The 25,605-nt window shown below is 40.6% G+C and overlaps 1 protein-coding gene across 2 annotated transcripts in view; it reads left to right on the forward strand.

Moving 5' to 3' along the window:
• The window catches only part of virma (vir like m6A methyltransferase associated), a 110,256-nt gene that overhangs the window by 71,547 nt on the left and 13,104 nt on the right, over nt 1-25,605 (forward strand). For both annotated transcript variants that reach the window (XM_078215973.1, XM_078215974.1), the window contains exons 17-22: nt 597-729; nt 13,631-13,783; nt 16,646-16,806; nt 18,950-19,046; nt 21,227-21,393; nt 24,312-24,634. In XM_078215973.1, the coding sequence (XP_078072099.1) occupies nt 597-729; nt 13,631-13,783; nt 16,646-16,806; nt 18,950-19,046; nt 21,227-21,393; nt 24,312-24,634 (1,034 nt within the window). The remainder of the gene's footprint in view (nt 1-596; nt 730-13,630; nt 13,784-16,645; nt 16,807-18,949; nt 19,047-21,226; nt 21,394-24,311; nt 24,635-25,605) is intronic.

A 25,605-nucleotide genomic window follows, 5' to 3' on the forward strand; every position in this document is an offset into this window, starting at 1 on the left:
GCCGGATCTTGCTGTGTGAAAATTGACCGTAAAATTAATGACTATGCTTTGTTCACTGGCCTTGAAGCTCTTGGGGAAATCCCAAAAAAGCATCATGTAAAAAGCAGATTCATTCCTTTCTATAATTCCTATGCCAAATTTCCTGAAACTTTACCAAAGACATAAAATTCAGCCCAACTGAGGTTTTATTCTAGTTCAATGTTAGGTTCCTGCTTCAACATTCTGTGTCTCTTGGTACAAAACCAAGTCTGTCCTTTTACGATAGCCTTTCTTCTCTCATGTGCTCCAATCTTTAATGACCTGTACATCTGCGCAGTCTACATCTCTTGGTGCCTATTTAAATCTTGGGATTTTCCTTATTTCTACCAGCCAGAGCTTTCTCATATCCCCAGCGCCCCAAAAGGCATTGATTTGCAGTTTGTCAAACATCTACCATAAATAAAGTGGCTGACTGCAACAAAAGGTTATGTTTCAAATTGTACTCAAAAGTCATGATTTTCATTATGTCTTTAAGTTGATTTGGAATGTGAAATGATGAATTCTGAGAATATTTGATTTTGTATATGGAGTTAGTCTGTATTTTTTTCTCTGAATAGTGCTCTGAGACAAAACAATAATGCCCTCCATTGTCTGCTAAAACGTGTGGTTCATAATTTCAACAAAGAAATGGCTGAGCTGGCTTCCTCGTTATTAGATTTTTTGCGACAGATCATAAACACGGATAATTTGGTAAGTGTCAATGTGTTTTGTTTTACTAATTCATCAGTTTTAAAAACATCTTTATTTGCAACATTTATGCATTTAGTGACACGTGCCTTTATTAATTGTTATAATACTCACCATTTTTTGTGCAGTGTTTGGTAAAGTAAACTTCGAAAATTAGGAAGTCTTCAAAACCTCAATGATTTTGGATTTTTGACATTCTTTAAATTTTTTACGTGTTAAGTCTTGAACAAAAGTTAATCTGTGAGAGCCATGGGTTTTGTGACAGACAGGAAAGTGGAGTTGAGGTCACAATCAAATCAGCCATCATCTCATTGAATGGCAGAGCAGGTTTGGGGCCAAATGGCTTACATCTCCTAATCTTTGTGTTTTTGTGTTGTGTCAGAATTACTGATAGATGATATTTCAGAAGCAAAAATCAGTGGGTGTTGATTCATATTATGTTAGGCAGAACGTATGACTTTGGAATCTTTCTCTGGTTTCTGTCCTGCCTTGTCATGCATGTGGGATGTGGGCTTCGCTGGGTAGGCCATCATTTATTGCCCATCTTGAATTGCCCTCAAGAAGGTGATGAGGAGCTGCCGCCTTGAATCACTGCTGTCCCTATGGTTCAGGTACACCCACAGCACTGTTAAGGAGGGAGTTCCAGGATTTTGACCGAGTGACAGTGAACGGTGATATTTTTTCAAATCAGGATGGTGAGTGACTTGGAGAAGAACTTCCACCTGGTGATGTTCCCTTGCATTTACTGCCCTTGTCCTTCTAGATGATAGCAGCTGTGGATTTGGTGCTGTCGAAGGAACCTTGTGAGTTTCTACAGAGCATCTTGTAGTAGGTACAAACTGCTGGACTTGTTGTTGGTGGAGGGAGTGAATGTTTACAGAATGGATGCCAATCAGCAGGCTACCTTGTCCTGGATGGTGTCAAGCTTCCTGAGTGTTTTTGGAGCTGCACTTACCCAGGCAAGTGGAGAATATTCCATCACATTCCTGACTTGTGCTCGTCGATGGTGGAAAAGTTTTGGGGAGTCAGGAGGTGGGTCAATTGCCACAGGATTCTGAGCGTCTGACCAATACTTGTAGTCACAGTATTTATATGGCTGGTCCAGTTAAGTTTCTAGTCAGCTGTAATATCTCTTCCACCACCCCCCCTCCCCCCCAAAGGATGTTGATAGTGGTTTAGTCAGCAATGGTAATGCCATTGAATGTCAAGGGATGATGGTTAGATTCCCTCTTGTTAGAGATGATCATTGCTTGGCACTTGTATTGCGTGAATGTTACTTGCCACTTGTCAGCCGGAGCCTGTATATTGTCCAGGCCTTGCTACATTTGAACATGGACTGCTTCAGCATCTGAGGAGTCGCGAATGGTGCTGAACATTGTGCAATCATCAGCAAATGCCCCCCCACTTGTGACCTTATGAAGGAGTCAAAGTCACTGATGAAGCAGCTGAATGTGGTTGGGCTGAGGACACTACTCTGAGGAACTCCTGTAGTGATGTCCTGGAACTGAAATAATTGATCTTCAACCACCACAACCATCTTCCTTTATGCCAGGCGTGACTCTAACCAGCGGAGGGTTTTCCCCCTGATTCCCATTGACTTCTGTTTTGCTAGGGCTCCATGATGGCACACTCAATCAAATGCTGCCTTGATGTCAAGAGCAGTCACTGTCACCTCACCTTTGGAATTCAGCTCTTTTGTCCATGTTTGAACCAAGGCTATAATGAGGTCAGAGCTGAATGACTCTGGCAACACTAAAACTGAGTGTCAGTGAGCAGATTTGTCCTGTTTCTTGTGTACGGGACTTAGCTGGGCAATTTTCCACATTGCCGAGTAGATAGCAGGGTTGTAGCTGTACTGGAACAGCTTGGCTAGGGGTGTGGCAAGTTCTGGAGCACAAGTCTTCAGTATTATTGTGGGAATGTTGTCAGGGCCTATTGCCTTTGCAGTATCCAGTGCATCAGTCATTTCTTGATATCACATGGCATGAATCGAATCTGTGAAGAGGAGGCTGAGATGGATAATCCACTTGGCACTTATGGCTGCTGTTGTGAATACTTCAGCCTGACCTTTTGCATTCGTGCGCTGGGCTGCTCCATCATTGAGGATGGGGATATTTGTGGAGCCACTTCCTCCAGTGAGTTGTTTAATTGTCCGCCACTATTCATGACTGGAAGTGGCAGGACTGCAGAGCTTAGATCTGATCCGTTGGTTGTTGAATTGCTTAGCTCTTTCTATTACTTGCTGCTTATGCTGTTTGGCATGCAAGTACTCCTGTGTTGTAGCTTTAGCAGGTCGACACCTAATTTTTAGGTATGCCTGGTGTTGCTGTGACATGTCCTCCTGAATGCTACATTGAACCAGGACTTGATGGTAATGGTAGAGTTGGGGGTATGCTGGTCTTATATATTTAAGAGATTGCATGATTGCTTTCAGAGCTGGTCACATAATTTGATGGTGATGTCATTAGTGTGTTTCACAGGCTCCTGCTTTAGCTTCAGTTTCTACACTTTGCAGGCAACAACTCCTACAATAAATCTGTTGTTATTATTTTGAATGTACGTGTGCACACCACATCTTTTTTTTAAAACACACAACCCCTAACATAGTGAGGACATTACAAAAAGAAATTTGTCAATGAGTCGGGATTGTGTTTTATCGAGACTATCTAGAAAAAAACATTGTGCGTCCTCGGGCTTTGAATATTAGAAATATGGGGAAAATCAACAACAGGATTAAAGACTGAAGTGCCAGTGAACGAAGACCAAGTAAGAAAAAAAAGGGGAAAATATTGTGTCACTTAACGGAAAAAGCAAATCGGGTAGACTCTTAAGTTGCAGGGTCTGCACACGTGCTGCAGTGTGTAGCAGCAGAGTGGGAGACTCACTACGCAGTTGAAAAAGGGTGGAAGTTCTCTGTGAAGTTTTAAAAGAGGGTTTTTGTCCGATCAGAGAAGGGTGAGATTCCAGGCAGTATCTGGCATATTTGAAAAGAAGGGATGCTTTGTTGTACACCTGGGGCACTTGAAAAAAAATTACATCAAGTCAATGGTCTCCAGGGTAAAAAGGGGAGTACTTGGAGACAAAAAATATATACTGAGTAGTCTCAAGTCACTAGTGCCTGTAAGAGAAACAGTGTGTCAATTAGGAGCCCTAAAGAAAATAAATCGTGGAGTTCCTATGCAGAGTGTTTTCAGTACCTGATACAAGCGAATAGAATTGCAAACGAGTTGCTTGTACCAGCTTTTCTGAGTACAGTAGGAAGTAAAACCTTCAGTTTTCTCCGGAACTTGGTTTATCCAGCAAAGCCAGGAACCAAAACACACAATGACATGACAAAAATCCTTGAAAAACATTACTCTCCAAAGTCACTGATCATTACAGGATGGTTCAGATGCCACCAAAAGAATCAAGTGGAAGGTGAAAGCATTGAGTTTCATTTTTATCATACAAAGGTTTCATTATTATTTGTATGGTTGTCATTTCACATTATTGACTGAGCATCGACCCTATTTTTGGGCTGTATAATTATATACTGTTGATTGCTGCTAGTCTGAGTACCATGCCCTAATGCTGATGCATTATTACGCTTACTTTTACTATTGAGCAGGTGCCATCAACTAGTTTTGATATTCTTTATTCTTCGCTAGTTGATCATTTACCTGTGATAGTTTCTCAAGTTCAGAGACACACCAGAAATTATCCTATGATGGGGAAGGTGATGCATATGGTATTGAAAGGAACGATAGCTGGAACGTATCATACTCTTCTGATTTTAAACCATATGTATCAAAAAAGCTTGAGCTGACCGTCCAAGGTGGGTGTCTGTTGTGGGGAATCTGAGTTATCATTCCTTCTAGTTTGTGTGCAAGAGTTCTTGAACAACTAAATGAAGGGCATCTGTGTATAATCTGGGTGAAGGAATTAGCACATAGTTATTTTTGGTGCACAGATTGAAGAAAAGGTGGGACAGCGTCAATTCTGTGCATGAATAAGAAAAACACTAATGTTGTCGTCTTTACAACAGTAAAGAAGACCCTTGAGATTGGCCGAAAATGCAATGGCAATGATTACGTGTAGATTTTTCTGGTCCATTTGAGGGTTACGTGTTCTTCGCCAAAGTGGCCAGAAGTTATTATCATGAGATCTACTAGAACTGAACAAACCACTGAAAAACTTGGCAGTATTTTTGCAAGATTTGGCAAAATGGAACAGCTTGGTAGCGATAATTGTTCATGATTTGTTTCATGCTAGTTTGAGGATTATCTCAAAGTATATGTTATTCAGCACATAAAATCTGCACCTTATCATCCATCAACCAGTGGATTAGCTAAAAGATTCGTACAATCCTTGAAACATTCTTTAAAAACTTTGGGAGAGCAAGGTTTGTTTTCATGTCCTGTGAATAGTTTTTTGGCATCTCATAGAAACACTACTCGTGTGACTTACCAAAGTTCACCTGCATTACTACTCTTTAAGAGAAAATGGAGATCTATATTTGATTTGTAATTAACTCCAGAAACTTCAGAGATAATAGACCGTCAACAACAAATTCAAATTGCTAGACCAGAAGTGAGGCAAAACAACGCCTATTTCAACAAGGGGGTCGAATATTAGTGCGTAATTGTGCTACAAGTGAGAAATGGGTCCCAGCTATAGTTTTAGCAAAAACTGGTCCAATTCCTTACACAGTTCAAACGAAAGATGAACTAGTTTGGCTGACCAGTTGTCATCGCAAAATTATTTCTCCAAATCATCTCCATAAGTACCAACTTCTTTAGTCCCTAGTGTCGTGAATACTGCCACAGGGATTGGTTTAACTCATTTGGCTGGATGGCTGTTTCAAGATGAAGAGCGCTGCCAACAGCGTGGAGGGTTCAATTTCCGTACTGGCTGAGGTTAGTCATGAAGGCCCACTTTCTCAACCTTGCCCCTAGCCTGAGGTATCGTAGTCTTCAGGTTAAATCACTACCAGTCAGCTCTTTCCCTCAAAGGGGAGAGCAGTTTATGGTAATCTGAGACTAAGGCACCTTTATCTTACCTTTTACCACTACAGAAGACTTAGTTTTATCTGAGTTACCAGATGATTGTGTCTTTGCTACTATACCAAGTGAGAATGCTGCAGCATTAGTTTCAAGAGAAGTGCCCACTGAAGTTACAAATCATACTTCTAGGGTCAAGGACAGCCATATTCCAGAATGTTGCATACAACCGAAGAGGAATAGACATCGTCCTGATCAGCTTTCTTATTGACTGTGTATAATGATTAATGGTGCATAGTAGTGTCCAGAGGATTATGGATCCTATGTAAAACATAGTAATTTGTTGTCATGACCACATAAATAAAGGGGGGAGGGATCTTATATATTTAAGTGCCTGCATGGTTGCTTTAAGAGCCGTTCACATTTGATGGTGATATCATTGGGGCACTTCACAGGCTCCTGCTTTAGTGTGATTTTCTACTCTACAGGCAACATCTCCTACAATAAATCTGTTGTTGTTATTTTGAATCTACAAGTGCAAACCACATATTTTTATTTTAAACTCACAACCCCTAACATAGTGAGGACATTCCAGCTGGGCCATGAGGTTATGGATTGCAGTTGAGTACAATTCTGCTGCTGCGTCTCGTGGTTGCACAATTTTGTGTCACTAGATCTGTTAGAAGTCTGTTCCATTTGGCACGCTAGTAGTATCGCATTACACAATGGAGGTATTCTGCAATGTGAAGATGAGACTTTCGCTGGAATTCTACCGCCTTGCCTGCCACAGAATCCTGGGCGGACAACGGAAATGTCCATTGACCTCTGGCGGGAATTTCCGGTCTCGAGGCCGTCAAATCCCACCCATTGTCTCCAGAAGGACTGTGCAGCAGTCATCCCTACCATCTACTGTCATCTGCTACAGGCAGTTTAGTGAGTAGAGGTCCAGTATATTGTTTCCTCTTTTTGGTTCCTTCACCACCTGCTACAGATCTAGCCTAACAGCTATGTCCTTTTAGACTTGGTAAAAAGTCTCACAACACCAGGTTAAAGTCACTAGCTTTCGGAGCGCTGCCCCTTCGTCAGGTAAGTGGGAGTTCTGTTCACAAACAGGGCATGTAAAGACACAAACTCAATTTACAAAATAATGGTTGGAATGCGAGTGTTTACAGGTAATCAAGTCTTAAAGGTACAGACCATGTGTGTGGAGAGAGCGTTAAGCACAGGTTAAAGAGATGTGTATTGTCTCCAGCCAGGACAGTTAGTGAGATTTTGCAAGCCCAGGCAAGTCGTGGGGGTTACAGATAGTGTGACATGAATTCAAGATCCCGGTTCAGGCCGTCCTCATGTGTGCGGAACTTGGCTATCAGTCTCTGCTCAGCGACTCTGCGCTGTCGTCTGTCATGAAGGCCGTCTTGGAGAACGCTTATCCGAAGATCAGAGGCCGAATGCCCGTGACCGCTGAAGTGTTCCCCAACAGGAAGAGAACACTCTTGCCTGGTGATTGTCGAGCGGTGTTCATTCATCAATTGTAGCGTCCGCATGGCCTCCCCAATGTACCATGCCTCGGGACATTCTTTCCAGGCAGACAACGTTGACCGAGTTGCAAGAGTATGTACCGTGTACCTGTTTTCCTCAGAAGACAAACATGGGACACGGCGGACAGAGTACCCTTCGTCGTCCAGTACTTTCCTGGAGCGGAGAAGCTACGACATCTTCTCCGAAGCCTTCAACATGTCATTGATGAAGAAGAACATCTCGCCAAGGCCATCTTCACACTCCCACTTCTTGCCTTCAAACAACCGCACAACCTCAAACAGACCATTGTCCGCAGCAAACTACCCAGCCTTCAGGAGAACAGTGACCATGACACCACAGCAACCCTGCCACAGCAACCTCTGCAAGACGTGCCGGACCATCGACACGGATGCCATCATCTCACATGAGAACACCATCCACACGGTGCATACTCTTGCAACTCGGCCAATGTTGTCTACCTGATACGCTGCAGGAAAGGATGTCCCGAGGCAGGGTACATTGGGGAGACCATGCAGACGCTACGACAACGGATGAATGAACACCGCTCAACAATCACCAGGCAAGAGTGTTCTCTCCCTGTTGGGGAACACTTCAGCGGTCACAGGCATTCGGCCTCTGATCTTCGGGTAAACGTTCTCCAAGGCGGCCTTCACGACACACGACAACGCAGAGTCGCTGAGCAGAGACTGATAGCCAAGTTCCGCACACATGAGGACGGCCTGCACCGGGATCTTGGGTTCATGTCACACTATCTGTAACCCCCATGACTTGCCTGGGCTTGCAAAATCTCACTAACTGTCCTGTCTGGAGGCAATACACACCTCTTTAACCTGTGCTTAACGCTTTCTCCCCTCACATTGTCTATACCTTTAAGACTTGATTACCTGTAAAGACTCGCATTCCAACCATTATTTTGTAAATTGAGTTTGTGTCTTTCTATGCCCTGTTTGTGAACAGAACTCCCACTTACCTGATGAAGGGACAGCGCTCCGAAAGCTAGTGGCTTTTGCTACCAAATAAACCTGTTGGACTTTAACCTGGCGTTGTGAGACTTCTTACTGTGTTTACCCCAGTCCAACGCCGGCATCTCCACATCATGACTTTTAGACTTGGCCAGCTCAATCTGTGGTCGTGTTGCTGCCGAACTGGACATTGAAGATCCCATCCAGAGTACAGTCTGTGCCCTAGTCACTCTCAGTGCTTCCTCCAGGTGGTTTAAAACATGGAAGAGTACTGATTCATCAGCTGAGGGGGGGACAGATAGTGGTAATCACCAGGAGGTTTGTCCTTGTTCTTGTTTGCCCTGATGCCATGAGACTTCATGGGGTGCAGAGTCGATGTTGTGGACAAGTAGGGCAACTTCCTCCCCACTGTACACCACTTTTCCGCTACATCTGCTGGGATCGTATGTTGGTGTTTGGGACGTTATCTGTAAGGTATGATTCCATGATTTTGGCTGTCAGGCTGTTGCTAAACAAGTCTGTCAGATAGCTCTCTCAACCTTGCAGGGTCGATAGCGTTGGATTTGCCGTTGTCATTTCTAGATTGATGGTCAGTGATCCGGTTCATTCCTTTTTATTGACTTTGTAGTGGTTTGATACAACTGAGTGACTTGCTAGGGCATTTCAGAGGGAATTTGGGTATCGACCTCATTGCTGTGGGTCTGGAGTCACATGCAGGCCAGACTGGGTGAAGGCGGCACATTTCCTTCTCAAAAGGACATTATACCAGATGTGTTTTTAAGACAATTGACAATAGTTTCATGGTCATTATAAGACTTTTATTTCTAGATTTTGATTGAATTCAATTTTTATCATCTACTGTGGTGGAATTTGAACCTGGGTCTTTTGATTCCTAGTCCAGTGACTATACCACTACACAATTCCCTCCCTTGATACAATTTCCCCGAAACTGCTGACTCCCCCAACTTCTCTTCGTGGCATTCATGTTAGCTTATTGTTAACATTTCTCTCTCATCAGGTCTGTCCCCTCTCCGTCAAACCTGCTGACATCATCAATATACCTGTTTTTCTTCGTTGTGAGCTGCATGTTGATTTCAGAGCAGATTACATTTAACTTTTTTTCACAGCCCTGCATACTTGATATAAAATGGCCTATGTGGTAACTTCTGGGTAGCTGTGTGACTCTAGGCATGCAGCTTGGCTGGAATATTGGTCATCACCCTTCTCTTCACAAAACCCCTTTTTCTTCCAAGCTATTGCCCCATTCCTCAGCTCTTGCCCCATCCCTAACTTTACTTTCCACTCAAATCCTTAAATATGCTGTTGCTTCCAAAATTATTGCATCTCTCCCTGAACTCCAAATTTGAATCCCTGCAAATAGGTTTTTGTCCTGACATGGTACCACAACTGATTGAATCAAAGTCACAATTGATGTCCTATGTTACTGTGACAATGGTAAGCTATCTCTCCCCATCCTTCTTGACCTGTCTGCAGCCTTGGACATGGTTCACCACGCTATCCTCTTCCAATGTGTCTCCTGTATCATCCAGCTGGGTGGGAATGTACTCATTTGGTTCCATTATTTATGACCTCACTGTAGCCAGAAAACCACTTGCAATGACGCCTCTTCTCACTCCTGCACTGTTACCCCTCGAGCCCCACATGGATTTGTTTGCACCTTCCTATTTACATACTGCACCTTAACAACATGATCTTCAGTGCACACTGATGACTCCCAGTTTTACGTCGCCATCACTTGATCTCTTCCACTGTCTCTAAATTGTCAGACTGCTTCCCTGATGTCCAGCACTGATGAAGATAAATTTTCTCCAATTAAATATTGGGAAGATTGGAACCATTGTCTTTGGTCCCTGTCATGAACTTTGCTTCCTAGGCATTGACTGCACCTTTCTTCCTGTTAACAGGCTGAAGGTGACATAGTGTTAGAATGTAACCAGTGACAACTTTGTATTGGATGTAATGTGACCACTGGGAACAAGATGTAAGGGTCAACTGACTCAGTAAAACATGGAACCAATTACAGAGTGATGTAAAAGCCAGCTGACCAGCTGATTCACTATAAATAAGGAACTATGTAGAATTGTGGGAGCTTGGAGTGGCCCAGGGTGAGGCACATTTGGAGTAATGATGTTCCTTTATTAAACCCTTTCTTTGATTTATAAGTTGGAGTAAGTTTTGTTGTATTTTCATTAGCTGCATTTTGAAGAGTTCCTTTCGAAAAAACATTATCACTGCAGCCTCAGAGCACCAAGGATCCAGATTTGATTTCAGCTTTGGGTGACTGTGTGCAGAGCAATGTTCTCTATGTGGGTTCCTCTGTGTCTTGTTTCTTTCTCTTTGTTTTTCTTTGTGTGCAATTTTGATTTGCGTTAACATTATGACTTTAGCATTAACACAAAACTGTTTCAGCAGTGTTCCGATGCTAAAATTGTAAATCAGATATGTAGGTCTGAATTGGTTCCAAAGTGAAACGCAGTGAAACTCTCTCTTAGAAGTATTATTCCATTTCAATCTGGTGTCGGGTCAAAAAAATTAATGGAAATAACTGGAAAATATAATTTGATTGAGAAACTTATAATTAATATTGCATATGATTTAGAGTTTATGAATCTACCTTCTAATATTGTTATTTACAATTTGGAATTGGGATGCGATTCTTGGGCTTGAGGTAAATAAAACACATTGTTCAAGGAGAATAAAAGAAGCATTGCTGCTTATCTAACCTGTGAATGTTTATTGCTGACGTGGTGCCAAAAGTAAAAAAGTATTCCATTCACTCGACTCGGCTAACATGTCTCATCTTGATGAGCACAAAGATTTGCCAAAGATACAAATTAAAACCTTTTAGGAAATGGCGTTTAACCCCTAATTGGCTTTGGGACTTTGACTAAGGTTCCTTGTGTGGACTCATTAAGCCTACTTTGGAATTTGGTCTGCTGGTAGGGCCAGCACCCCCCCCCCCCCCCCCCGTACCTGTGAGAGAGAGCAAACTATGCACCATATCATAGAAATATGTCCAATCCACAGACTCAGCAGAGGTATATCCGCATTCAACATAGCAGGACTGGATGAAACTGTTTGGCTTAGGACTTTGCATTCGCTAAATGAATAAATAAAGCCCTTGATTAGGTGAGATACATGTGTGAATTTTTGTGCCTGCCTCACTTGTTTGGATGGGCAGATTGCTGTATAGTTCGAGTGCAATTTCTCACAAGCACTTTGAAAATAGAATGAGATAGGAGTATTTGTTTCATATAAAGCTCTGTAAGGCTAGTTAATGGTGCATAAAAATGATTTTCTTGTGCTGCAACAGAGAGACATTGCAGTGTGAGTGATCTTGAAATTAATGGACATTATGGATCTTGCCAGTGAAGAAACCACTTGTCAGTTTTTTGATTGCAGTTTTAATAACATTTTTTCAGTTTCACTGTATAATTTACTTCCCTGTATTTACGCAAAGTAAAATCTACGTCAAAGTGGAGTAGTTTATTTTTTTTATTTGCTAAGTTGGTCAATAACAACCGTTTTGCTTGTATCCAGCAATGGTTTTGTGTCAGGTGCTGAGCATCGACATTCATCGTGTTGCAAGAACCTATAATGAAAGTTTACTCCAGGAAAGACAGTTCAGTTGTTTCATGTTCAAATATATATTTTTTAAATGCACAGGCTATTTTGTATTTTCAAAATCAAGTCATATCAATTGGCTTCCATCTTTTATACTACTGTAGTTCTCTTGGCTCACACTGTCTATTCTCAACCTATTACTCCCCACCCCCCCAGCCCCTTATCACAATCCCCAAATCTCAAAAGCATTACCACAATTAAGTTAACATTGAGCATATTTAAGAAATATGACTGGTGTTTATTTTGTACTTTGACAGGTGGCAGTGATCTGTTGTTGTCTTTGACTTGAAATGACAACTAAATTCTAAACCAGTAGAGTGGGGAAATTAAGAAACTCAAATGAAATGCAATGCTCACCTCTCCTGTGCTTTCACATTGTATAAGAAAATTAAACCTTTAATTGGAAAGTGCAATCTAAACAAAACCTCTTGTGGTTTTGACGATGATGCTACTTACCATGACTTGAACAAAAGATTGTTTTTTTGTTGTACAAAAAACTAGCCTTAGACTGGTTGTACAGGTTGTACAACCAGTCTAAGGCTAGTTATTCAAAAAATGCCTAACAAATGACTTCTGTATCTGGTCCAATTATTAGGAAGGTTTTCTCTACTATTTTTAACCATTTAGTTAAGCGTTTCAAAAATTGTCTTGGCAATATTGCATAGTTTATTCATGTTATATCTGTACAAATGTACAGATTTTGCATCCTTTAACAGATTGTAATAGTCTTCAATTCTTATAGAACTAATCTCTTTCAGTTTATTCATCAGTTTTTTAAGGAAATTTTGTTTCTTGCAATTCAGAAGTTGTATTTTTGCAAGTGATCTGGCCTTTGTAAAATACAAGACATTTGGCTTGACAATGACCTTCACTTGCTGTGTTCTACTTAATGAATTAAATGTAATTGTGATAAAATATAACAGTACAACAAAGAAAATAATTTCATTAGAAATGTTCAAGCATATGTGGAACTCATTTAACACTTGCACCATGTGCAGAAGAAGACATATTTTTGTCTGCACAGCTCCCACAATTGTCATATGTTTCCAGACAAATGAGCTAATCAACTAAGTGTTGCAAGAGATTGACCAGGGACAATATCAGTGATTTCAGAATTTGAGAAGTTTTGCCATTTACTTGCATACTACCATTAGTATTCTATACCAGAATCAAAGCCAACTTTGGTTAATTGATTTAGGGAAATGAAAGCACCTGATCTGTCCAACAAATACCATTTGCTTTTGCAGTATCCAGTATGCAGTATTTTTGCAGTATATGGGCGGCACGGTAGCACCGTGGTTAGCACTGCTGCTTCACAGCGCCAGGGACCTGGGTTCGATTCCCGGCTTGGGTCACTGTCTGTGTGGAGTTTACACGTTCTCCCCATGTCTGCGTGGGTGTTCCTCCGGATGCTCCGGTTTCCTCCCACATTCTGAAAGATGAGCTGGTTAGGTGTATTGACCCGAACTGTGGCGACAAGGGGAATTTCACAGTAACTTCATTGCCTTACTTGTGACTAATAAATAAACTTTGAAAGTATCCAAGTTTTATGTTGTTAGTGCTTTAAAAATACATATTGTTTGCAATATTGGAGTCATGTAATCTGGAAGAAAGGGTTGAATGATTGGAAAACATTGTTTTAAAAAAACTGAATGTTATCATTGTTCTTGATAGGTTTAGTATTTTATCTTCATTATATTTAGTATACTAGCTTATCAAATCAATTTTTGATTCTTCAGATTGAAAGATTATTGTGTGTAATAATTTATTGTTCCGCAGGCCAGTTGTGGAGACGATGGTGCTCCTATGGAAGTAGATGGGCTCCAGACTCCCCGCTCATCAGCACTCAGTGCTGCAGAAGTGAAACAGCTATTAAAGTGGAAGGAATCTGCGAATGATCATTTGCTGTTTGACCTGGATAAAATTGTAACGGTATGCATTTTTACAACAGAGATACAGCAGGGTGGTTCATAATGATTTAGTCATTTTCGTTTACACTTTTCAAAAAATACCATTTTTTTTAAACAGTGAAGCTTCCCTATATTAACATTTTTCAATTGGTTATATAATACATTATGAATCGCTGTGTGAACATTTATTGTGAGAATTTGGCGCCACTTGCCTTAGCTTTTGACATTCCACTGTGACATCATGAGAGGAATGTAGGAATTGTTAAATGAATAGATCTTTTTCCCAGGTCAGAAATGACAAACACAAGGGGTCACAAGTTCAAGATAAGGGGGGCAAGGTTCAATACAGATATGCAGGGGACATATTTTACACAGAGGGTGGTGGGGGCCTGGAATGCACCACCAAGCAAGGTGGTTGAGGCAGACACGCTAGGATCATTTAAGACTTATCTAGATAGCCACATGAACAGACTGGGAATAGAGGGATACAAACGGATGGTCTAGTTAGGAACACATGATCGGTGCAGGCTTGGAGGGCCGAAGGGCCTGATCCTGTGCTGTATTGTTCTTTGTTCTTTAATCTTTGATTTTATGGATAGCAATTTGTAGGCTGCCAGTATGTTTTTTACTTGATGTTACAATCAGAACATATCCTGCAACAGAACATGAATTTTGCAAAATGTGCTAGATCCTGATAAAGAATTTTAAATTTTTTAAAAAATTGTTCCCACTTAATTCAGTGCCCTGAATATACAAGTCACCTGATGAGTTCACTTCTTCAATTCTATGGAGGATCCCAATTAACAGAACGGTCTGGCAGATGCACTTGTGGGCCAGAACACTAAAGCTCTTCTAATAATCTTTAGAGATACTATCCGATGATGATTCTTAGATTTTATTAATTACAAGTTCATTTGTCAATTTGGGCATTTGCTTATTTAGAAAAATAAGTATTTTGCTGCTGCTGTTTGGAGTTCTCTCCCATATGGTCTAACTTTTCATTAACCTGACTTGGCATTTCCTTTGGAAGAAACACTCTAGCCACCATGGCTTTGTCAGAGGGAGGTCATACTTAACAAATTTGATAGAATTTTTCGGAAAGGTGATTTTAGAAAGTTTTTGACAAGGTCCCACATGGGAGACTGATTGAGAAGGTTGAAATTCATGGAATTCAGGGAAACTTGATGAGATGGATTTGAAACAAGCTTGGTAATACATTAAGGGTGGTGGTAGAAGGCTGGTTGAGTGATTGGAGGCCATATCCAGGGGTGTATCACAAGGATCAGTGCTGGGTCCCTTATTGTTTGTTATATTCATAAATTATATAGATGAGAATATGGGGGGGTGGAGGGGGGGGGGGGTGGAATGATGAGTAGGTTTGCAGATGACACCAAGATTGGTAGCGTGGTTAATAGTGAAGGAGAAGGTCAAAGGATACAGTAAAATATAAGTGATTGGTCAGATGGGCAGAGCAGTGGAGATGGTACTTAACTCTGATAAGTGTGAAGTGATGGACTGTGGAAGAAGTAACAGGATAACGGAGCATTTAATGAATTGCAGGACAAAAGGGAAGCTCAGAGGAACAGATAGATCTTTGGGTACTTATTCACAGATCCCTGAAGGCAGCAGAGCAGGTGAATAGGGTAGTAAAGAAGGATATGGGATACTTGCCTTTATCATTTGTGGTATAGAATATAAGAGCAGGCAGGTTATGTTGGAGCTGTACAGAACATTGGTTAGGCCACAGATGGAGTACTCTGTGCAGTTCTGGTCACCTCATTATAGGAAGGAGGTGATTGCAGTAGAGGTAATACAGAGGAGATTCACCAAGATGTTGCCTGGGATGGAGCATTTGAGCCAGGAGAAACTGGATAGGCTTGGATTGTTTACTTTAGAGCAGAGAAGGCTGAGGGGGGACATGATTGAGGTGTATAAGATTATGAAGGGTTTGGATAGGGTGAATGGGAAACAGCTGTTCCCCTTGGTTGAGGGGTCAATCATGAGGGGGCATAGTTTTCGGGTGAGAGGCAGGAGATTCAGATGTGGTTTTGCGAAAAAAAACTTTTCACTCATAGTGGGTGGGAATCTGCCTGGGAAGGTTGTGGAGGCTGGAAACCATACAACTTTTAATTTGGATGAGCACTTGAAATATCATAACACGAAGGATATGGGACAAGTACTGGAAAATGTGATTAGCATGACTTTAATGGTAGTTATTGTTGGCGTAGACTCGATGGGCTGAAAGGCCTTTTCTGCACTGTACAACTCTGACTGTAAAGGAAAGGCAGACCATTTATTTGAGTGAGACTTGTCATAGGTGAACCACAGCCTTTCATACATTTTACCTTGCTTTCCCCAGATTTATATCCATTATAAACTTCTAGCCATTGCATGCAAATTTCCAATTCCTGCATTATTCAAAAATTGTAGATTGAGGTTGACATTGGGTGATGTGAAAATGCATTGAGTCCAATATTATCCTGACTTCAGTGCTGGCTGAAATGCCATTATATTCTTATGAATCCCTTAGCGTGAAGCTATTTACAGTTTGCACCTCCATGTTACCCTGTCAGTTTTGATTAGCATCGAGCCCAAAACTGAATGTATGTTTGGGAATTAAAACATTTCAACTGATTTTTTTTAACCTGATAGACTTGAGGATAGTTGAGATAATATTGACAAAAATGAGCATGGCATTACAGTCTAGAATATTTTAATTGTTTATGGTGAATATTTACAACAAAAATGATTCCAAAATTCTTATCCTATATTTTGTGAATAAATTAGTCTGGATTTTAAAAGATTTTGCAACTGTTCTCCTGTTCTTACAAGTGTATGTGGTAATATGGCAGATTTGTAAAAAGAAATTTCCTTTTTGGCACAGGAACTGTGTAAAGAGGATGATAGTTTTGACTCTTTACTAGAAAATGTTGTTGGAGTGAGACAGATGTTGGAAACATCTCCAGATGTATTGCCGGCCACTGCGCAGGATGTAGAGCCTGTCCTTCCTGTCTCCGAGTCTCTTCCAATCCAGTTTAACAACAGGTACTGAACCTATAGCTTTGAAACTATCAACTTTTGCAGATTCAGTTGATCTCTTTGAAGAGGGCCACCATGATTTGCCAAAAAATCTTGCATTGTTTAAAGAAAAGATTCCTTCTTGCTGGGAAGGTGGTGGCTTAAGATGAGCAATTGGACCCATTTTGTAAAGCTGACACCATTTTGAAACCTAGTTATAAGATACAAAACAAACATTACAAATATTTTCCACAGCCATGACCTCAAAGTTCTGATTTTATAACAATGTTAGACTGTTCAACAATACGTCCTGTTGATAATTATGATGGATGTGGTGTATTTGGACTTTCAGAAGGTTTTTGATAAGGTCTCTTATAAAAGATTAGTGGGTAAAATTAAAGTATACGGGAAAGGGGTAATGTATTAGCATGGATCGAGAATTGGTTAACAGAAAGGAAACAGAGAGTGAGAATAGTTGGGTCTTTTTCCGAGTGGCAGGCAGTGACTAGTGAGGTACCGCAGGGATCTGTGCTTGGGCTCCAGCTGTTCACAATATACATAAATGACCGGGATGAAGGAACCAAATGTAACATTTCTCAGCTTGCTGACGACACAAAACTGAGCAGAGTTGAGGTGATTGCAAGGGGGCTTCAAGGGGCGGCATGGTGGTGCAATGGTTAGCACTGCTGCCTCACAGCGCCAGGGACCTGAGTTCAATTCTGGCCTTGGGTGACTGTGTGGAGTTTGCACGTTCTCCCTGTGTTTGTATGGGTTTTCTCTCACAGTCCAAAGATGTGCAGGTTAGTTTGACTGACCATGCTAAATTTCCCCTTAGTGTCCAAAGATGTGTAGGTTAGTTCGGTTAGCCATGGTACAATATGAGGGGTTACAGAGAAAAGGCAGAGGGAAGGGGGTGGATGGGATGTTCTTTTGGAGAGTTGGTGCAGACTCGATGGGCCGAATGGCTTCTTTCTGCACTTTAGGGATTCTATGGTTCTGTTGTTTTAAGGTGATTTAGACAAGTTGAGTGAGTGGGCAAACACATGGCAGATACAATACCTTGCGGTTAAAAGTGCAGTTGTACACTTTGGTGTGAAAAACAGAAAGCAAGAGTATTATTTAATGGTGATATATAGGGAATTGTGGATGTGCAAAGTGATCCTTGTACACCAGTCAATGAAAGTGGAGAGACAGGTGCAGCAAACAATTAGAAAGGCAAATGTTATATTGGTCTTCATTACAAGAGGATTTGAGTTCAGAAATGAGAATGTCTTACAGCAGTAATACAGCACCTTGGTGAGACCCCACACCTGGAGTATTGCATGCAGTTTTGGTCTCCCGGATATACTTGCAGCGGATGTTCATTAGGCTGACATCAGGGTTGGCGGGACTGTCCTGTGAGGAGAGATTGGTTTGACTGGGCCTGTGGGTTTTCTAAACCAGAGTTTAGAAAGATGAGAGGAGACCTGATTGAAATGTATCAAATTCTAACAGAGCTGGACAGACTAGTCGCAGGGAGGCTGTTTTTCCCTGGATGGGAATCTAGAACTGGACTGAGATGAGGAAGGATTCCTTCACTTCAAGGGTAGTGAACCTGTGGAATTCTCTACGACAGAAGGCTGTGGAAGCCAAGTCACTGAATGTATTCAAGAAAGAGATTTTTTTTTAGATTTTAATGCATCAAGGGGTATGGGGAGAAAGTGGAAATATGGCATCGAGATCGAGGATCAGCCATGATCATATTGAATGACAGAGCAGGCTCAAAGGGCCAGATGGCCTATTCTGGCTCCTAGTTTCTATGTTTTTATAAAATGCTCGCAAGTGATGCATAATCATTTTAAACTTTGCTTTGTGCTGACGATCTCTCAGTACTTGCTTCATTAAAATTCAGGTGACTTTGCATCTGAATTATATTAAACAAATGGAATAATTTGTAGTGGAGTCATTAAGATACCAAACTATGTAGTATAACTGATCTTGCGAGTCATATTTAAAATAATACTTTCCAGTTACTGCCTATGGTCATCTGGGACTATGGCAACTTTACCTTTTAATACTTGAGTATTTTTATATTCTGAGAAAGGAACATTCTTTGAACTTTAAAACATTAAAAGATTTGTTCATTAGTTTGTCGTCAGGACAGAAAAAAACATTTTGGTTTTTATTCTAGGACTGCATATGTGTTAGCAGATGTTGTGGACGACCAACTAAAGACACTATGGCTTTCCCCATTCCAAACTGAGGAGCTTGACACAGATTTGGATATGGTAAGTACAAAAATAGAAAAGCACACAACAAATACAAACAGTAGCTGGTGAAATTTTAATTCAGTTAATTGATAAATCTGGAGTTAAAAGCCAGTCTCAGCAATGGTGACCGTGAAACTGCTGGATTGTCATTAAAAACCCACCTGGTTCACTAATTTCCTTTAGGGTTGGAAACCTGCTTTCCTTCCTTGGTCTAGCCTACTTGTGATTCGAGACCCAAATAATGTGGTTGACTTTTAACTGCCCTCTGCCTTATAAGTCACTCAGTTGTACCAATGGCAGATAATGGCAGAAGTCAAAAAGGAATACTACCAGATGGACCACCTGGCAATGACCTAGGCACTGGAAATGGCAATGATACACCCTGTCCAGTCAACTCTACAAAGTCCTCCTCACTAACATCTGGTGCCAAAATTGGGAGAGTTTCCCACAGACTCATTAAGCAACAGCCTGCTATTGGCGGTATGTTATCATTTGCCAAGTTTGACAATGTCCTATACCCCTCCATTATTATCTGTTGCTGTGTCCTGTTCCATCGGCACTGTGGTTATACCCACATCAGATGGACTGCAAAGTGGCACAAGGAGGTGGCTCACCACCATCTTCTCAAGGGCACATCTAGCTTTCGGATCCCAGGAAATAAAAAAAAGTAAAATACTTCACAACTGGTGACAGAAACAGAATGCACATGGACGTGCATATACTACTTAGGATTATGTGAGAAATACCAATGTTGAGAAATTGAACATTTTTCAACTTTTTTAGCATGTCTTGTAAGTAAAGCATATATTCTTGTAGAATTAGAATTGCCCCCCCGATAATGTGCTGCAAGCCTTCAGAACAACATCCTATCAGTGTTAAATTGTTATTTACAATACCAGTTATACCCTCAATGGTTCAAAAGGGACTGCCAGTTTATGGGAACTTTTGTGCTTTATGTTTATGACTGGTATTAACTAAGCTATGGAACTAAATTTATTTTGTTTTATTTGCTGTGGTGGAAATCTCCTATCTCTTAAATGTCCATGCTAGATTGAAATTTACACAGTCAAATTCATTACACTGACCAGTTCCCCCAATATTTTAAAATAGTGAGAGATCTTGAATTCTTCTGAGTTCTTACCTGGAATATCAATTATATTTTGTTGCAAACTAACATTTGAAACATATTTTTCAGCTTTTCATTTTTTTAAACCGCCTTCTGTTCTGTATTGACCACTTGGCTTACCAGGGCGGCACGGTGGTACAGTAGTTAGCACTGCTGCCTCACCCAGGTTCAATTCCAACCTTGGGTGTGGGTGGAGTTTGCATGTTCTCCCAATGTGTGTGGGTTTTTTCCGGGTGCTCCAGTTTCCTCCCGCAGTCCAAAGATGTGCAGGTTAGGTGGATTGGCTGTGCTAAATTGACCCTAAGTGTCCAAAGATATATAGATTATGGGGATCGGAAAGTGGAGGGACATGGCAAGATGCTCTGTCAGAGAGTAGTGTAGGCATGATGGGCCGAATGGCCGCCTCCTGCGCTGTTGGGATTCTATGATACAGGCTGTTCTTCCCTCCGAGACTGTAGCCAATCCTTCAGAATGCGATCAGTTTCACCCAGCGTGTCAGTATAAAATGTATGCTAACGCCTTCCAGACATTTACCATTTGCTCATTGTTAGTCTTTTTCAACCTAATAGAGAATATTATTTTCTCTTCATTCTGTGCTGCCACTCATTATTTTGCAGATGTTGAAATCTTTTAGTATTCAGTATTGGGTGGTTGGAGGAAGGGCTTCCTCATGTTAAATGCAATTGACCTTGTGTTTCTAGTTTGAGGGAGGGGAAATTATTTTTTAAAAATCAGCCATAAGTGCTCCTCCTTGAAAGTGTGTATGTATTTGTGTCCAGTGAACTGGATGATTGGCTGTGACAGCGTTTCTGGTCCAAGTACTTCACTGACTAGACTCCGGCATGATGTAAGTGAGGTGGGGAGGTGGGGAAAGATGCCCAGGGAAAGCCAATACAATGTCTTTGAGGAAAAGAAGAGAAAAAAAACAAAACACTGCGTGGACCCAATGGGCTGAATAGCCTCCTTCTGTGTTGTAATGACTCTGACATTGACACTTAAATACCTGTGTACTCTTCAATAAGTCATGATTAGGTGCCATGTATTAATCAGTTTGTGGTAATGATTTTTTCAGGTCAAGGTTGACTTGATTGATCTAGCTGAGAAGTATTGCTGTGATATGGACCTGAAGGCAGAACTGGAAAGATCATTCCTTTCAGAACCCTCCTCTCCTGGAGTAGCCAAGGTGTCAAAGGGCTTTAAATTAGGAAAACATAAGCATGAGACCTTCATTACTTCCAGGTGAGATGTCAAAAGCTGAAACTCTTTGTTTGAACCACAGGGTAAAGAAACTAGAAAATAGTTTTACTATTTTGTAGATCATTAGTATACTTAAGAATATGAAACATGTTTAGAAGTGCTCTTCTAAATTGCTCTCTCCTTCTACATTCTGTGGTACCAGTTACACAATTACAACAATTTCACATCTATTTTCATATATACCATTTTTGGTCTTTGGGCCAGACCACACAAAGATGACAAATTTCCTTCCCAAAAGAATATTTTTACAACAATTAACAATGGTTTCATGTTCATTTTAATTCCTGATGGTAGTTCTGAAGGTATTATCCCTAATCCAAAACCATATATCCAAGTAACCTCATTTTATGTATTTACACTGTGTCTTCCTCCACACCAATTTTCTTTGATTGGAGACACTGACTGCCTTGGAGAGTTGTTCCATGTGTGCTGGCCTGGTACTTCTCTCAAATCATGTTGCTTCATGTGTGAGGATGGATTCTGTATGTTGAAAGGCTATTTGACAATGTAGCCATTGGTTCAGCCAAATCCTGTCTGAAATGAGCAACAATTTCACAGTTGAGCAAACATCCTTTCCAGTAAGGGTCACTGGTTATCAGTTGGGTATTCGAATTATGGCTTTTTCTTTCCCCTCATCCTACCCTCCTCTAGATAAAGGGACAGAAAATGTCTGATTCTCCACGCTGCTTCGTTGTTATCTAAGCTCCTCCACAGAAGCCCCAGGTTTAGGGTTAGAATCAAAGGAAGACTTGACAGGAGAAAGTCTCATGCCAATACTAGCTCCTCACCTGGAACTATTTATTCTAATCTTGGTTCTGTGCTCTTTCCCTACACACGTTTTAACATTTTTTTGCAAACCCTTGTAAATTAAACTGGATACTAGTCTTTAGTTCAGTTCTGACTTGTGGCAAAGCAGTCCATGTTCAATAATCTTTGTGGAAACATTTATTTTATAACTTGCTCTTCATTGGCCTCATGATTAAATCTGACATTGTCCTAGTGATTAAATCTGATTCTATGTCTCCTTGTTAATGTTCCATCAATGAGTAGGAACAATCTTTGACTTATTTTCAAATCTTTTATGATCTTGAGAACCTTTCATAATATTTGATTGCCCTTCACTGTGCAAGTGAAAGAAGCCTCAATATTTCAAATCTTCTTTCATCCCTTCCTAACAGCACTGTGGGTCCCAGATCACTAGGAAAGCACTACACCATATGGACTGCAGTAGTTCAAGAAAGCAGCTCACCACCACCTTCTCAAGAGTAATTGGGGATGAGTAATAAATGCTAGCCTAGCCAGCGACACCAGCATCTTATGAAATAAAATAGGCGATTATAGTTGCTCATTCTTGAAATCAGTTTAGTGAGTCTTTGCCCAGAACTGCATGTACTATTTCAGATTTGTTTTAACTGATCTCTTATGCATAGCCTAAAGATTGGAGCCAGACCTCTTAAGAGATTAGGAAATACTTCGACATGCAAAGGGTGGTCTCTTCTGCAAATGACAATAAATGGTATATCAAATAATTTTAAATCTGAGATTGATAGATTTTTGCTAACCAATTGTATAAAGGAATATGGAGCAACAGTAGATCACAGGTCAGTCATTACCCATCTTAAAGAACAGCAGAACAGGCTTCAGCAGTTATGTGGCTGACTCCCATGCTCCAGTGGAATCCCAGGAGGTTGGGAAGAAGGTGCAAGTTTAAACTTTAAATCTTTGGAAATTAGAAGAGTAGCACAAAAGGCTGCAGGGTGGCAAACATTATAACCCAGCTCAAAATAGAGCTGTAATTTTTGCTTTTATTCTGCAGCCCACATATAACCCAGAATCCCATGTGCTTGCTTTTTTTATACCAGCACTGGAACCTTTATCAGTCTTATCTGTAGATCTGTGTATCTATCTGTAGCTGTCAGTTGACAATATTGCCATTAGGGTACACTTCCTTTAACTGTTCTCCTTGGAGCAATGCCTTCACATTTCTATTTATTCAACAGTATCTTCCATCTGTTTGCTGATTCTTTTCGTCTGTCTGTATTTTGCTGCATTCTTCCCCATGCCTTCTAATTTGATATTGCCAGTAAACATTCTGTTGTATTTCAGTCCAACTTAATTCTATAAGTGCAAAATAAGACATCCTCGCACACATTTCTGAGGTGCACAGCCCTGAACATATTCTTAAGCAGTTTGATGTACATTGTCCATTGCATTTCCATTAACTATACACTGTGATTTGCTCAAAGTTAATTAAGGTGGTGAAGCATAATCAGCGTTTCACAAATCCACGATGACTGTTTGTGATTTCAGTTGTCTGACGTTCCCCCCGCCCTATTTTGAGCTGGGTTATAATGTTTGCCACCCTGCAACCTTTTGTGCTACTCTTCTAATTTCCAAAGATTTAAAGTTTAAACCTGCACCACCTTCCCAACCTCCTGGGATTCCACTGGAGCATGGGAGTCAGCCACGTAACTGCTGAAGCCTGTTCTGCTGTTCTTTAAGATGGATAATGACCGACCTGTGATCTGCTGTTGCCCCATATTTCTTTATACAATTGGTTACTGGGTGGTTAAAATCAGAAGGCATTCCATTCCCCAATACTATTATCTTCTGCTTTCGTGAGATTAAAAATCTATAAAACTTTTTTTTATAAATTCTAATTTGATCTAAAATTAAGATGTATCCAATGGGTGGAAGGCCACTAGGGGATAAGATGAAGTTGTTATGGAAATTAGATTTTGATAGACATTTATTTGAGTATAATTTACTGAAAACATAACTAAGGTATACTTTCTCTGTAAAATTTAAGTTTTATTTGCAATTTTAAGTGATGGTATGTGTAACAGAATTATACAATCATTTTACATTTTTCTATGATCTATTTCTGAATTTTATTTTAGTGGAAAATCTGAATATATAGAGCCTGCCAAACGAGCCCATATAGTGCCGCCTCCCCGAGGTCGAGGCAGAGGGGGATTTGGGTCGAATTGCAGACCTCATGATATATTTCGGCAACGGAAGCAAAATACGAGCAGGCCGCCCTCGATGCACGTAGACGATTTTGTAGCGGCAGAATGCAAAGACGTTCCCTCCTCTGGCCCACCCCCAGCAAAAAGGACAAATAAAGGACCTCAGAAAGCTCCTCGTGGTGGATTTTCTGGAAATCGAGGACGAGGTGTCTTTCACAGTCAGAACCGTTTCTTTTCTCCACCTGCTCCCAAAGGTTTGTTAATATTTACCATAAACAATTCCCACGTCATTTAGTATGATGCTGAGCAACTTAAAATAACCGGGTTACTTGCATGTTTTTAAATTCATGTGATACTTCAGAAACAGCAAGGACTATTTTCAGTGAGTCGCTCATAAAATTCCAATTCTCAAAAACGAGGATGAATCTGATCTAGAAAACTATAAGTCCTTACATCCATCATTGGTAAGATACTGCAAGGGACCCGAAGAGATGTCCTCTATAATCACTGTTAAATGCTCAAAATGGATTTGCAAAAAGAATGTCATTTCTTATAAGCTTGATTTAAGATTTTTGAAGAACTTACTTGCTTAGTGACTGAGGGCTTTCTGGTTGTCAATGTCTACCTGGACCTTTGATGAAGTAACTTCAGTGAAGTGCTTTAGGAATTAGAATCTTGTGGTAAGAGATGGGAATTTGAAACTCTTGGATTAGGAATTGGCTCCAATTCTAGCTAAATCTATCGTTGTGATTCACTCTGGAGGCAGGTACTAGTGGTGTCCTCCGGTGCTGATGTTAGGGCCATTTCTGTTTACTGTTTTTTGTTAATGATCTAGACTGTGGTGTAGGAGCTATGATTCATATATTTTCAAATAATACTAAAATGTATTCAATGGTTAAGATAATGGAAGGGTACAATACAGAGAATTAGATGAGCTGGAGGAATGGACTAAAAGATGGCAAATTACATTTAAGTTGGATAAATATGGTGCTATACATGTAGGTATAACCAATATACAACACATCTATCATTTCCAAGGAATGAAACTAAAATCAGTTACGAGAAAAGTATTGAGTTGTTATTGTCCTTGGATCATAGAGGCTTTGCAAGCATCACAGAGCAGCTGTAAGATGGTGCCCCTACCTCAATTTATCTGCTGCTGAAATCCTCATGCGTGCTTTGTTACCTCTAGACCTATTCCAATGCTCACCTGACTAGTCTACAA

Source organism: Mustelus asterias, chromosome 7 (genome assembly GCF_964213995.1).
Source record: "Mustelus asterias chromosome 7, sMusAst1.hap1.1, whole genome shotgun sequence".
NCBI lineage: Eukaryota > Metazoa > Chordata > Chondrichthyes > Carcharhiniformes > Triakidae > Mustelus > Mustelus asterias.